General features: G+C 40.1%; 1 protein-coding gene across 1 annotated transcript in view; it reads right to left on the bottom strand.

The window, feature by feature from the left end:
- SMC6 (structural maintenance of chromosomes 6) overlaps positions 1-7,584 on the bottom strand; it is a 32,021-nt gene extending 24,437 nt beyond the window's left edge. Inside the window, exons 1-7 of the mRNA XM_009885327.1 lie at positions 7,441-7,584; positions 5,875-5,992; positions 4,989-5,094; positions 3,713-3,849; positions 3,070-3,131; positions 2,090-2,170; positions 829-930 (exon numbers count right to left, since the gene is read on the bottom strand). Coding sequence (XP_009883629.1) covers positions 829-930; positions 2,090-2,170; positions 3,070-3,131; positions 3,713-3,849; positions 4,989-5,094; positions 5,875-5,992; positions 7,441-7,584 — 750 coding nt within the window. The remainder of the gene's footprint in view (positions 1-828; positions 931-2,089; positions 2,171-3,069; positions 3,132-3,712; positions 3,850-4,988; positions 5,095-5,874; positions 5,993-7,440) is intronic.
- Positions 7,585-13,825: the final 6,241 nt, after the last annotated feature.

The following is a 13,825-nucleotide window of genomic DNA, read 5'->3' as shown; positions in this document are numbered from 1 at the left end:
GCCGGGTCCTGCACTTGGGTCACAACAACCCCATGCAGTGCTACAGGCTTGGGGCAGAGTGGCTCGAAAGCTGCCCGGCAGAAAAGGACCTGGGGTGTTGGTGGATGGCCGGCTAAATATGAGCCAGAAGTGTGCCCAGGTGGCCACAAAGGCCAACGACATCCTAGCCTGTATCAGGAATAGTGTGGTGAACAGGACTAGGGAACAGATCATCCCCCTGTACTCGGCCCTGGTGAGGCCCCACCTCGAGCGCTGTGTTCAGTTTTGGGCCCCTCAATACAAGAAGGACATTGAGGTGTTGGAGTGTGTCCAGAGAAGGGCTACAAAGCTGGTGAGGAACCACTGAGGGAACTGGGGTTGTTTAGCCTGGAGAAAGGGAGGCTGAGGGGAGACCTCATCACCCTCTACCTGAAAGGAGGTTGTAGAGAGGTGGGGGTTGACCTCCCTGGTGACAAGTGACAGGATGAGAGGAAATGGGTGCAAGTTATGTCAGGGAAGGTTTAGATTGGATATTAGGAAAGGGTTATTAAACATTGGAATAGGCTGCCCAGAGAGGGGGTGGATTCACCATCCCTGGAGGTGTTTAAGAAAAAAGGGTAGACGTGGTACTTGGGGACATGGTTTAGAAGTAGTTTTGTCAGGGTAGGTTAATGGTTGGACTTGATGATCTTAAAGATCTTTTCCAACCTCAGTGATTCTATGATTCTATGATTATTCTTTTTTATTTAATGTCACTGAGACCTAATCAAATTAAAAGTATGTAGTTTAACTCCTGTACTTATTTCAGTGCTCAGATCTGTACTGATAATTACTTTAACTTTTATCTACCTCTGCTCCTTGTTCTATCTGAATACATGTATTTTCTTTAGTTTTCATAATAGATGAATAATCTTCTTTCATTTGTTCCAGCTGAGTTGCCTTCATAAAAAACTAAAAAGGAATAAAAAGATGCAGATGTTAGATTCAGCAGCTTATCTAAGAGAACTTTAAATAATTACCATAGAAAGACAACTCATCACAACCTCTACGCATGCTGAATGATAACTAAAGTAAAATACTGGTGGGGTCTTTCTGAATCATGAACTCAGCAGTGTCCTAAATTTTTTTAAAACTTATCAATGTCTTTAGTGAAAAGAAACTTAAAAAAAAAAAACGGTTTTGCAAGTGGATGATTGCTACAATCAGATAGTTTATTGGGTCTGGCTGGGATTGAGTTAAGTGTCTTCACAGCAACTGTTATGGTGGTGTGTGACCACAACAATGCTGATAACACACTGATGTTCTAGCTGTCGCTGAACAGTGTTTGTACAGCGTCAAGACCTCCCATTTCTTACTCTGCACTCCCAGTGAACATACTGGTGGGGTGTGCAAGAGGTTGGAAGGGGATACAACCAGGCAGATGACCCCAGCTAACCAAAGAGATATTGCATCCCATAAAATGTCATTGTTGTGGTCTAACCCCAGCCAGCAACTAAGAACCACACAAACACTCACTCACTTCCCCACCCAGTGGAATTGAGGAGAGAGTAGGAAGGGTAAAAGTGAGAAGACGGATGGGTTGAGATAAAACCAGTTTAATAAAGCAAAAGTTGTGCAGGCAAGCAGAGTAAAATAAGGAATTCATTCACTACTTCCCATCGGCAGGCAGGTGTTCAGCCATCTCCAGGAATGCGGGGCTCCATCATGCGCAATGGTTATTTGGGAAGACAAACGCCAACACTCTGAATGCCCCTCCTTCCTTCTTGTTCCCCAAGCTTTTTACTGCTAAGCATGATGTCATACGGTAAGGAATATCCCTTTGGTCAGTGGGTTCAGCTGTCCCAACTGTGTCCCCTCCCAACTTTTTCTGCACCTCCAGCTTACTCACTGGTGGGGTGGTGTAAGAAGCCCCCAAGCAGGGGGCAGCAGGGAAAGGAAGGGAAGTCAGCAAGCTGCTGCGTAGTGCTTAGCTGCTTACCTGAGTTAATCTACAACAGGTCATTAAAATTAAGAATTCTGATTATTTTTTTTTTTGCCTCCAAACATCACCTCTAAAAATCTGAAATTAATATTCTAATGTTTAATCAAAATGTTAAATGATTTTTCTTACCTTGTACTTGTCACCCTCATTTTTAGACTGTAAAAAGTGCTTACTCATCTCTTGGGTTAAAACAGACACAGGATTATCTACCTGTAAAAATAAATTATTTCCATTTTATTTTAAGTAAAAAAAGTTCTCATGTAACTGCATATCCATGAAAGTGAGCAAACCACCTCCCTGTTCCATGCCCAGCAATTCAGCAATAAGCTGAGAGAAGCAGATCCAGAAATTAAGATTTCTACTTCTTACCCCTTTTTTTAAAAGCAAACAGACAAACACAAAACAACAACAAACAAAAAATGAAAAAATCCAACTCCATCATGTACAAATTGCAACCACAACAAGAACAAAGGAACTGTTCCCAGGGGGATAACTAACTTCTAGAAAGACAGTGCCTGTTTTTTCCACTTATTTAACAATATCAGCATTAGAAATTTTGTCCAATGCTGTTTAATTTCTCATTATTTAATTGATCAAAGTATTGCATTAAATGCAACAAATTGCCCCATATATTCTTAAAGAGGTTTCCACAAAATAAAATCAATACCTACTAACAGAAGTTTATATTATTTGAAAGGCTGAATATGTTGAATATTTTAAACTTCATGTGCACTACCCAATCTTCCTTAATCATTTAAGCAGCAAAAACACACTCAAATTTCTGCAACAGCAAAAACTGTTGATGAACACAAAAAAAAAAAGTATCAAGTACAAAAGAAACCTACATATGCTAAGACTTTCATTAACAGGATACATGACTCACAGGTCACAGATGATAGCAAATCCTTATCTGTCTGGACAGAATCTTACTCTGCATTGTACGAGGTATAAATTTCAATTTTCTTTTGCTATTGCATTTGATCTTGAAAGAACATGGAAAAGGTCAACTTTTCATTTAATGAAACAGAACATTGCTTTCTAATTGAAGAATTATAACATCACACACTGATGTCTTAAATTGCACAGAATTTAAACACTATAACAATTACCTGTATATTAAAGTGATCCAGTATCCCTACAAGTTCCTCTTTCTTTGAAGAAATTAAGGTCCCTAATGGAAAAAAAAAAAAAAGAAAGGAAAAATACTGATAGGTCCAAAGTAGAGATACAAGCAATGCCCTAGCCTTTTGTTCAATCTAGTGGTTCTTTGTAAATGTAAAAAATGAGATTAGTATTTTTGTAACACAGACTTAGTCCTAAGTGAGAAACACTGTTTGGTTGAGTTTTTAAATTTTTCTAATATATTTGCATTTTTACAGAAAGACTTCTAATTAAAGTCCCTTCTTGCCTCATAAAGCCTCTATGACAGTATTTAGGTAAATCAGCAAATTCAACAAAAACTCAAAAAGACTAAAAATTATGTTCAGCCTCATCACACAAACAGATTTTCATAATGAAAAATACTGTGTGACCTCACACCATGCAGAGCCTGACACAACTGCTTTTGACATGCTACAATATCCTTAGTCTAACACAGAAAAAAAATCTTAGTAAACACAATAAACAGACATAATCATCCTTGAATTACAAATGAAATAAGAAACATCACCCTTTGCTAACATGAAGGCATTTAAAGCAATGAAAACATCTAAAGAGCTTCTAAGACTGAAAACAAAACAAATTACCACCAACCAGATTTGCTTTTCAGTCTGTAACTTCTGCTTCCATCCAGATTAATGTGCTGATTCACAATAATAGAGCTACCATACACTTCTGGTTTAAATGCATCTCTACCTTGGTTTCGCAATGTTATTGAAATATCTGCAGAACTAAAAAAAATAAAAATAATAAAACAGACAACTGAAATTAGTTCCAAAGCTAAAAAAGCCCAAACAAACAAAAAAACCCTGCCCAAAAACCCCAGAGAATATTCTAATTTTCCACAAAAATAATCATGTCTTGCACAGGTCAGAACTGGAAGTCAGTCATTGTACCAATCAGAACAAGATATATTTATGTTGTTCGAGCACAAACAGCATCAGAGACACATAGTCAGAAAAGCTCCTGTACGCTGACCTGTTTGCACCTTCTATGCTTCAGATAAATTGTGACCCAAGAAGTAAATAGTTGTGAGAGCAGATTTCCCTTACCTTCCCTTTCCATCTGAGTGACCCCAACTTTAGGTCGCAGAATCAAGTTGCTTTGTCCCCAGACTAGCTTCTTTAGAAAACAGTTGCTTAGCTTCTACAGCCATCTCTAACCAAAGTAATCTCCAGCAGAATGCTTAAGGCATTCTAGAAAAGATGTGGTTTCATTTCTGAATTCATATTTTCTGTTTCTCAAGTGAATGCTGAAACATTAAGTTATTATACATATGGCAGGTACTGGCAACAATTTTACTCCAAGCACCTCTGAAAGGAAAAGCCTGAGGCTCCAAGTTACAGCTTTATGTAAATGTAAACTTTTAAACCTCCTCTCCTATCTGTCTATCCCCAGTCTTGCAGCAGACATGAATCCACTTCTTGCATATTTAATAATCCACCTGTATGTCAAGGTCTTTATATTGTATACTCATTCATGCCACCAGAAAGACAGAAAAAGAATTAACTTCACTGCTCACAGAACAATAACTAGTTTCCTATGATTTTTTTAAATTAACTCAATTCTTCTCTAGGATATTCAAGTACATTGTGGAAGTAATACACTAGAACTGAGCAATACTCAGGACATACTACTATGTTAGCTAGTTCAGAGACAATGGTATACTACTGGTAAATTACTAGAAAATTTTTTTTTGTAGTTTTGGGGTTTTTTGTTTCAGTATGATCCCTTTAGTGCTATGCTTTTTATTCAAATGTGGTAGATTAAATAAGAGAACACTGAAAACGAAGGTGAACAGAAAACTGATCAGCTAACCTGAATCACAACGACTAACAACATGTCCAGCCTTCAAAAAGTTTTTACTTACGTCTCTCCATCTCGTACAAACATTTTTAATGAGGAACCTCTATTAGTTGCAGTGGCTTTTCCACCAAGTCCAACAATAAGAGCAGTTAATACAGAACTTTTTCCACCTGTAATAGAAACATTGAACTTTTTTTAAAAAAAAGTTCTTGTAAGTCTTTATCTAGTTCACCCATATTACAGATTTTTGTTTTGCTTATGTATTCATGAGCTTAAAGTCCAAATTCCGTCCTTATTGAACAATCAAATAAAATGGCACTAACTCTAGAAAAACATCCACCATTTCCAATTTTCTCCCTAAAAAAATACATAAAAGACAACATGCTAAGCCAAACTTCTGTTACTTCTGTTTAGCAATTTGCATTCAACAAGATGTCCTTCCTATCTCAGGAGGAAAGAATCTCCCCTTCCTTAGAAGCATACAGAAGACACATATACAACAAAAGAAATGAAACACGTATTACCATTTATATAACTATCTGAAAAGTTTTAAGCTCTCTTTCAAAATTTATGTTTAATTTTTGAAATTCTCTCTCTGAAAGAAGTGAACTTGCATAAAAAAGTATCACTTCCCATGCTTATAACAGGAAAATTACTGTGCATTTAGTAATGAACATACAAGTACATTTGGTTTAAATATAAATTTATGTATGATTTAGCTACGAAAATATTTATATTCACATTATCTTTTGCAAATCTTCAATTCTAAGATGTATTTTTTTCACCAGCCTTGAACTACGGGGATAGACCTGTGTGGTTCCCAAGTCCAAAAGTGAATCCACCTCTATTCCTAAAGGATGGCTAGCAATTCTTTTTCAAATAAAAATTACATCTTCTAAAATATTAACAAAAGTGTTCTTTGACAAAGAAATGATGCGATTAATACTTACTTCCATTGTTTCCAACAACAAAATTGAGATTTGATCCAAACTGAAAAGGCCCCAACATCGAATGGCACATGAAGTTCTTCAGCTGGATACTTTCAATTATCCCAACTTCCCCTGCAGTCTAAAGAATTAACAATTACAACTGGTGTTACGTATGCATTTTAACGAGCTATAGTTTATCTGTCTTAAATATGAGAATTCAAATTACAGTGTGATATAAAACATCAATGGTTACAAGCTACCAGGAAACCAGAAGGGTTTCATAACACTATGAAAAGTTGCTTGCTACAGAGCAGTTACAAAATAAGAAGAAAACAGTTACCAAAGCTGATCGCTCACATGTAGTAACTCTCAGTTCTCCCCATAACTAACTTATAAATACTACAACATAAAAGATTAAGATTATAGATTCTACACAGTTGTCAGAGCAGTAATAAAGAGCATCATAGAAAGACTTTGTTGTTACTTGAATGATATTACTTGGGAGAATTCTTAGCACAGCTTAGAACGAGGGAAATTAAATTAGATCAGGAAGTGGGAAATGAAACTAAAAGTGGGACGGCCCACTGTTCAACTGGGGAAGTATTGTTTTGACAGAAAACCTTAGTTTTATCACCAGTGCTTCAGAAAAACAATGCTTTCTAAGAAAGCAAAGTCCTCAGGAAAAAATAAACAATGACACAGAACAGCTGCTGTTCAAGAAAATGAAGTGAGGAATAATGCTTCTGAGTACCAAAAATGAAACATGGTGTCTTATAGAATAGAATAGACTATTTCAGTTGGAAGGGACCTACAATGATCATCTAGTTCAACTGCCTGACCGCTTCAGGGCTGACCAAAGGTTAAAGCATGTTATTAAGGGCATTGTCCAAATGCCTCTTAAACACTGACAGGCTTGGGGCATCCACCACCTCTCTAGGAAGCCTGTTCCAGTGTTTGACCACCAAATGCTTCCTGATGTCCGGTCTAAATACAACAGACAGTATACTACACAAGACAGTATTTGCAACCTCAGAAATTATTTTTTAAAAATTCTCCATCAAATTAGAATTCAACTATTACAGAAAAGCAGAAAAAAAAATGGTATTTGTATTTTCAAGTTTCATTTCCATCAAAACGTGCATTTCAAACGCTAGATTTTTTTTTAGACATTTGAAAGTGTCAGCTATGTGAAACCAACAAGTATTTAGTGCTTCTTTTAGTAAATAATTTGTTCTGCAAATTTTTTCTCTGCTTTTACTACAACCATAAACCAAACATACCATACTTGTCTCAAACAAAATCAGTTTCCTTTATTTTGGTTATTTGACATCTTCAGCAGTATTCATTCTATAAAACCAGAATACTGTTATTTTGTGATTAACTGTTACAACTAGATGACCCAAAAGAAATAAGGTAAGAATGAACTCATGCAGAAGTCCTCATCACAGACGTTACCTCTAGTTTCTTTTGTATTGGTTCCACTGAAGCCTACACGCCAGACATTTATTTCAACGTCAACCAAAGACACAAAACTTTTTTATATCTACTTCTTATATCTTCCCCCGAACAATTTTTCAAACAACTTACCGACAGTGAAGAGAGATTACTATCTGCTGATAACTGTGAAATTTCTTCTTCATTAGACTCATCACTATGTTCATCTGTATATTCTTGTCTCTGCCTTTTACTGGATCCAGGCTTTGAAATACTTTCTTCCTTTCTCTTACCCATGAGTGCTGAAAAATAAGAGTAATGAAAAATTGTAGGTTTCAGTCTTCCAGACAAATAGACGACAGCACAGACATACCAATTAATATTTCTTTAACCAAAGTAAATAAAGATCATAGCAAACACTGCAACAAACAAATACTTTTTCAGAACTGAAATCTCAGTGAATTTAAGCCTAAGCCTACTATGAAGAAGTTACATTAGAACAAAAGAAACACTATTTCATTATTCTAATCAAGCTGAACCTGTTTGTTGATTAACAACAAAATCAACCTTGATTTTGTTTTCCTTGGTACATTAAGCTTTGGGATATTTGCTCGAATTGTTTTTGGTTAATAATGGAGATAAAAATTAAGTTGTAAAAAGTACACAAATATCACAGTATGATCAGCAGCAATGCAGGTTTGATTAAAGTGAGCTGCACAGCCAAAAAGAACATGTATTAATTATACGTGGCTGACAAATTACTAGAAAATTAACATGCAGAACACATAAAAGTAGAATAAAGGAAAATTTAGTTTCATAGCATTTTTTGTGTGCTGTTTCTTGCACACAGCCACCCTGCTTTTGTGAGGCAGTGTAGCGTGATCACAGTAAACAAAATGCTGTTATTTTACTAATGAAGGATAACAATTCTCTATATAGGGAACATACGTGTATATATTTCCTCTGCAAATGAATAAATAATGCACAAACTTCCTGCATTAATATGATTGGTCAGAAATGAATCTTGCAAAAATAACAAGGTCTATTTAAGTCACATAAAACTGAAAAAACAGGCATCAAGAACAGTCACATTTTCTGTAACCGTAACCTCAGGGCATGGTTTTTACTCCCCCAGAAGTACCTGTTACATTCTTCATACCTAGAGTCCCAAAGCACTACACAAAACATGGAAGTTCACATACTTTTGCCCAAAGTAGAAGCAAGGTCTTGTTTATACAAAGGCAACACACATTTTTTTTATTTGCCAGTAGTTGTCACCTACTAGTAAGTGTCAAAAACAGACTAAAACTGACATCAGCTGCATAGTTTTCTGACATCAAAAAGTTTCAGAAATGGAGTACATTCTCCTACTCGGACTTTGTTTACTAGAATTTAATCTAAAGCTCCCTTCCAGGAAAGGTGGAAACAAACTTAAATGCATCTCACCAGTTCAAGCAAAATTCAGAGGCATTACATGTAATTAATATCCACTGATACAGAAACATCACTGCCTGATACACGGCCAAAGAGTAGGCTGAGTTTATTTATAAAAATAAATAAGTAATAATATTTTTTTAAAAAAATGAGGTGGGGTGCAGGAAAGGAAAAAACAAACAGCATTAGAAACATTGCATTCCAAAGTTGATACCACGTGTCATGGCTTGAGGTCAATGTCAATTGACTGTGTGGTAACTAAACACACTGGGGGCTGGGACACCGGAACAATTCCGGTCACAGAGAGATTTAACAGTGGGCAACCACTTCTTTGTCCCACAGGACAGACAGGACCATCCAGGAGAGAAGGCAGGCAGGTCAGCCTAACAGTTCCTAACATGATCTCCTGTGTCCTGCAGGGGTGACACAGCCCATGAGAAAGCTGGGTGGATCAGCACTGTGTTTCCAGCTGTGCAATGCACAGCCTCAGGGTCCCACGGGGGTCCCTTGTTAAAGTCCTCGGGGCCTCCCAGAGCTTCTCTCTGGGATTGGCTCCACACTCTCTCAATTTTTTATGATTGATAACTTGGAGAATCTAAGGAGAACTCAATGAACTAAAGACTGTAAAATTACAACTTTAGTCATAAGAACTAGCGCTGCAACAGAGACGAGCAGTTTTTCCTCCCTCTGCCTCTTCTGTTTCTGTCTCATCCCCCTGAGTTCAGCAGCTTTTTATACAGCAGAATAATAAACGGCCTCAAGGCACTGATTCTACTGAAAATTATTAAAAAGAAAAAAGTTTTTTCCTGTATATTATATAAGTTCCCCAACCATTTCACCATGCAGATCTGCACATTTGGGTCACTGTAGAGAAAGAGTGCTTCTTTGAGCAGTTTCTTTTACTTGTGTCACCTTAATGTTCTGGTCAGACTATAGCCAGATTTCAACTGACTGAAGGTTTGATAGCTCATACTACCATGCATCACAGACAATAGCATTTATTATACAAAACACTACAGACATTAAAATTTGTTCCACTGTTACAAAGTATATTTAATTTCTATTGTATATATTCGTCGACTGTTTTATAAAAAATACAGTATCCAATAATTCCCTCATTAATTTTCTTTGACACAGAATCTAAATGAAAGAAAAAATAACATGCATCTCTTTCCATTAAGTGTGATGAACAAAGTTCAAGGCAAATGCAGAAATGTAATAAACTTCCCATCTGACATTCCTGCAATAATTCTGTATTGCAGGGATTTCAGATCAAATACTAGATTATGTCCATTAAGTATCAACAGGGAATATGTAATTTCTTTTTAATATTACGTAGTTTAATACCATACACATAGAAACCAAGAAGCAAATACACTTCATGATTCAGTTACATACCTTTTGCTATGCTTTCGGTTTCCTACATAAACATGTCTTTGTGCTTCAATTGCTCAGACCAGGAAAGAGTCGCTTGTATGCTCTCGGAATTTACCCATCACCCAAATATGAAGATAAGCATTCATTCAATCTGCTGTTCCATTGAAATCCCTCTCTAGAAAGAAGGGAAAACACAAGGTTTACATGTTGCAACTATTAATGTCTGACCTAAAGATCAGGGCTCTAAGTTCCATCACTATAACGTTTGGACATTTAAGAAAAAGAGAGTACAAGTGTAGGAAAGAGAACAAAACAACCTAGGAGAAAACTCACTTATAATCTAAGCATGACGAAGGCAAAGGACAGAACAGTCTGTACCCCAGAACTCTTGAAGAACTGGTACTGCAAAGAAAACTTAACTGGAACTGCAAGCAAACTTTATTGAAGTAGCCTCAGAAATAATTACAAGAAGTACCAGTGGATGTAATAACTATATTGAGCACAAAAGTGCCAGAAGAAAAGAGAAACTGACTGCAGCAACAAGGAATGCACTTCACAAAAAACAAAGCTTCAAAAGCTGAAGGAAGAAATAATCAACACTAAAAAAAGTAAAAAACCCACTGAAATTGACACATACATTTGAATTTTATCTTTAGATCATCTTGACATTTTTGACAGAAAAAAGTTCCTTTTTTTTTTTTTTTTTACATTAATTGCTCCCAAAACTCTTGCACCAAAACACTCCTAATTTTCTTCATTAAATTTTTAATCGGAAAAATAATTTACTTCCATCTCAGCATCATTTACCATGACTTTAACACAGTTTGGGAACAACTATACATGGAAAAGCGGCTGATCTGACCTATCTGAAGGTTATTAAGATACGCAATTAACAATTAAACTGGCAAAAACATAAATTAGTACAAGTATTTTAATATATGCAACAGACTAAGGGGAAGCCAACAATTGATACTACTGGCAAACGTTAACAGAAGGATTTTTTTTTAATGGACCAGGCATCATATTTAAAAACTGAAGTCTAGATTTATGTTTATGTTGCAATATAAAATAGGACTATGTTAATGGAAACTTGTGATGACAGAGTCAGGAACATCAATAATTCAAACGAGAATCTGACTGCTACTAAGGAAGACAACACAAAAGTACTGATTTAATACAGAAAACTAACTATACTATCATGGAATGTAAGAGCACACGGTTAGGAATAAAAACTGGAGCTATAAATTGAGAACAAATAAGGGCAAGACAGATCCAATTATAAAAACATCACAGGATCACTACAAATTATTACAAGTAATTGTTATGCACATAATGAGAGCAGGAGAGAAAAACACAATGCCCAAATGTGCTGTATAAAGCTATTAGGACTATTACATGTTATAATAGAAAAGTATTTACCCTGTTAACATCAAAGTACAGGAAAACAGAGACTTCCATCCGCTGGAGGCAACATACACCCATGTTCCAACTCAAGCAATGACATCTCTTTCCACAGTTTCCATTACAATGCGGTTCTACAAGTTTTTTTTTCCCCTTTCCCGATCCTGGCTGGTCACAGTCGGCCTCATCCAGAGCAGACACAACCAACCTACTGCCACCAAAGCCACTCCATTGGTTTTCTAGCAGCCTTCTGTTGGGGGTGTCCCGGTCAGGTAGGAAGCGGCAGCCACTCAAAACATCCACTTTAATGGCTCCACACCCAGACCAGCTACAACCTGGATTGCCTTTCATCCCATCAGCAAAACAGATGACGAGAAAAGACATCAGAACCGACCTACGGCAGGATGAACGCAAGACATGGGAGGAAGCATAGGATGGGAGAAGAGGAAGAAGAGAATTGTGGTCTTCTCCTGATGCATAGCACGCTACATTTGTTTAAACAGACACAAAGATAGTGATAAATAAATTACAAATTAACTCTAGCGGTTTATAATAATGAAAGAAGGGAACATAATGCTATCTGTTGAAAGGAACATATTTCAGAGGACCAAAGTCTAAAGCCAAGCTACATACCCAGCAGCGGAATGCTGTCCGTTTTTAGGGGCTATCCGGGGCGATGTCCCATGTTACACTACAGCACTCTGACATCCACGACTGCCCTCCGACCCCACTCACAGCCAACGCACGAGAAGCCTCTGCCATCCCCCCCCGGACCCGGGAAAAGCCCCGCCTGACCCACAGCAGCACGGGAGGCAGCTCCACCTCCCCACGGAGAAGGGACACAGGAAAGAGGGGGCAGACATCCCCCACACACACTCCGCTCGCACCCCGTTATCGCTGGCTCGGCCCAACGCTTTCTCCGGACGGACCCGCTCACCGCCCACAGCGGCGGCACCGGCCCCTTCGCGGCTGGAAAGGCCCGGCGGCAGCGGCGGCGGCTGCCCGCTCCTTACCCGCTTCCCCACCACCACCACCGCGGCCTCAGCGGCGCCGGCTGCCCCCCGGCACCGGGCGGGGAGCGCTCACAGCAGGCACAGCAGCCATGCTGCACAGCAGGCGACAAAAAGCCAGCTCCGACAGCTAACCCGCCCCCCACCAAACCTCCTACCAGAAGTACCCGGGCGGGACTCCCGGCGCTGCCCTGACACAGCCCGCCGGGGCGGGGGCAGGCAACGCCGCTCTCCTGCGACCGATCCTCCCGACCTCCCTTCCTCCCAGCCGCCCCGCACGGCGCCCAGAACAGCAGAAGCCCACCAGGGCCCGCCGTCCGCACAGGTCGCCCGCCCCTCATCCTACCTCTCCTCAGCGCTAACGCCACCGCCGCCGCCGTTAAACGACCGCAAAGCTCAGACCGCGGGAAGATCCCCGCCCGGCGGGGGGGCCCGACGGAAGAGCCGCCGCGGGGCGCGGCGCCTGCGCGCTGCCGCCCCCCGCCCGTCCGCCCGCCCCGAGGGGGCGGTTTCCCCGCGCCCGCCATTTTCGAGAGGGCGGAGCGGCCGCTGGGGCTGCGGGGCGGGTGAGCGGCCCCCGCAGAGGGGACGTTGTTCCCTCTCCTCCGCTGTGGGAATCAGCGGCTGTGCCTGCTCGGGTCTCCCCTGAACCTGGCAGGGCTCAAACCGGGATGTAAGTTTCTACTCACGCTCCCCCCGCCCCGCGAAGCCGCCTTCGCTGAGGAGGCGCTGGGGCCTCGAGGCGCCATGGCGGGCGGGCCCCCAGCCCCAGCTCGGGAGTCGGGCCCACAGCCCTCTCAGCGGGCAGGGAGAGCCCTCCGGAAGGCTGTTCCTCTCACAGCCCGGCAGGGAAGCGCTCGTTTCTTTCCGCGCGGTTCGTTATTATCGCTAGCTCGCATCAAGGCGGGAATTTTAAATGTTTGTGTTCAAGATGGCTGTGTGTGTCGTTACTTCGATTTCAGGCTACTTCTCGGTTTTGCTCTCATCGCAGGGGAGGAAAAAAAACAACACCACAAACCCGTAGGAGGTTGAGGAGGGATCTAAGTGCTGTGCTGTGCTTCAGGTGCTCGGGTTCATCAGCACAGCTGCGCCAGGTGCTGGGGTATGGCGGCAGCACAGAGAGGGAGTGGGAGAGTTGTTGAAAACATGTCCGGGGCTTTCTTTTTTTCTTTTTTTTTAAGGTCTTTGGGTCAGACATAAAGCATATACTTGCCAGTCTTTGTAAGTTACCTTGGTGATGGGTGAAAGCGTATCTGTATGAATTTAACTTCAGCATTAAATCTCTTCTGTAACTGGCTTACTTCTCTGGCGGTACA

This window comes from Charadrius vociferus, unplaced genomic scaffold (genome assembly GCF_000708025.1).
Source record: "Charadrius vociferus isolate BGI_N301 unplaced genomic scaffold, ASM70802v2 scaffold173, whole genome shotgun sequence".
Lineage (NCBI taxonomy): Eukaryota > Metazoa > Chordata > Aves > Charadriiformes > Charadriidae > Charadrius > Charadrius vociferus.
This window is presented reverse-complemented; position numbering and strand designations above follow the sequence as displayed.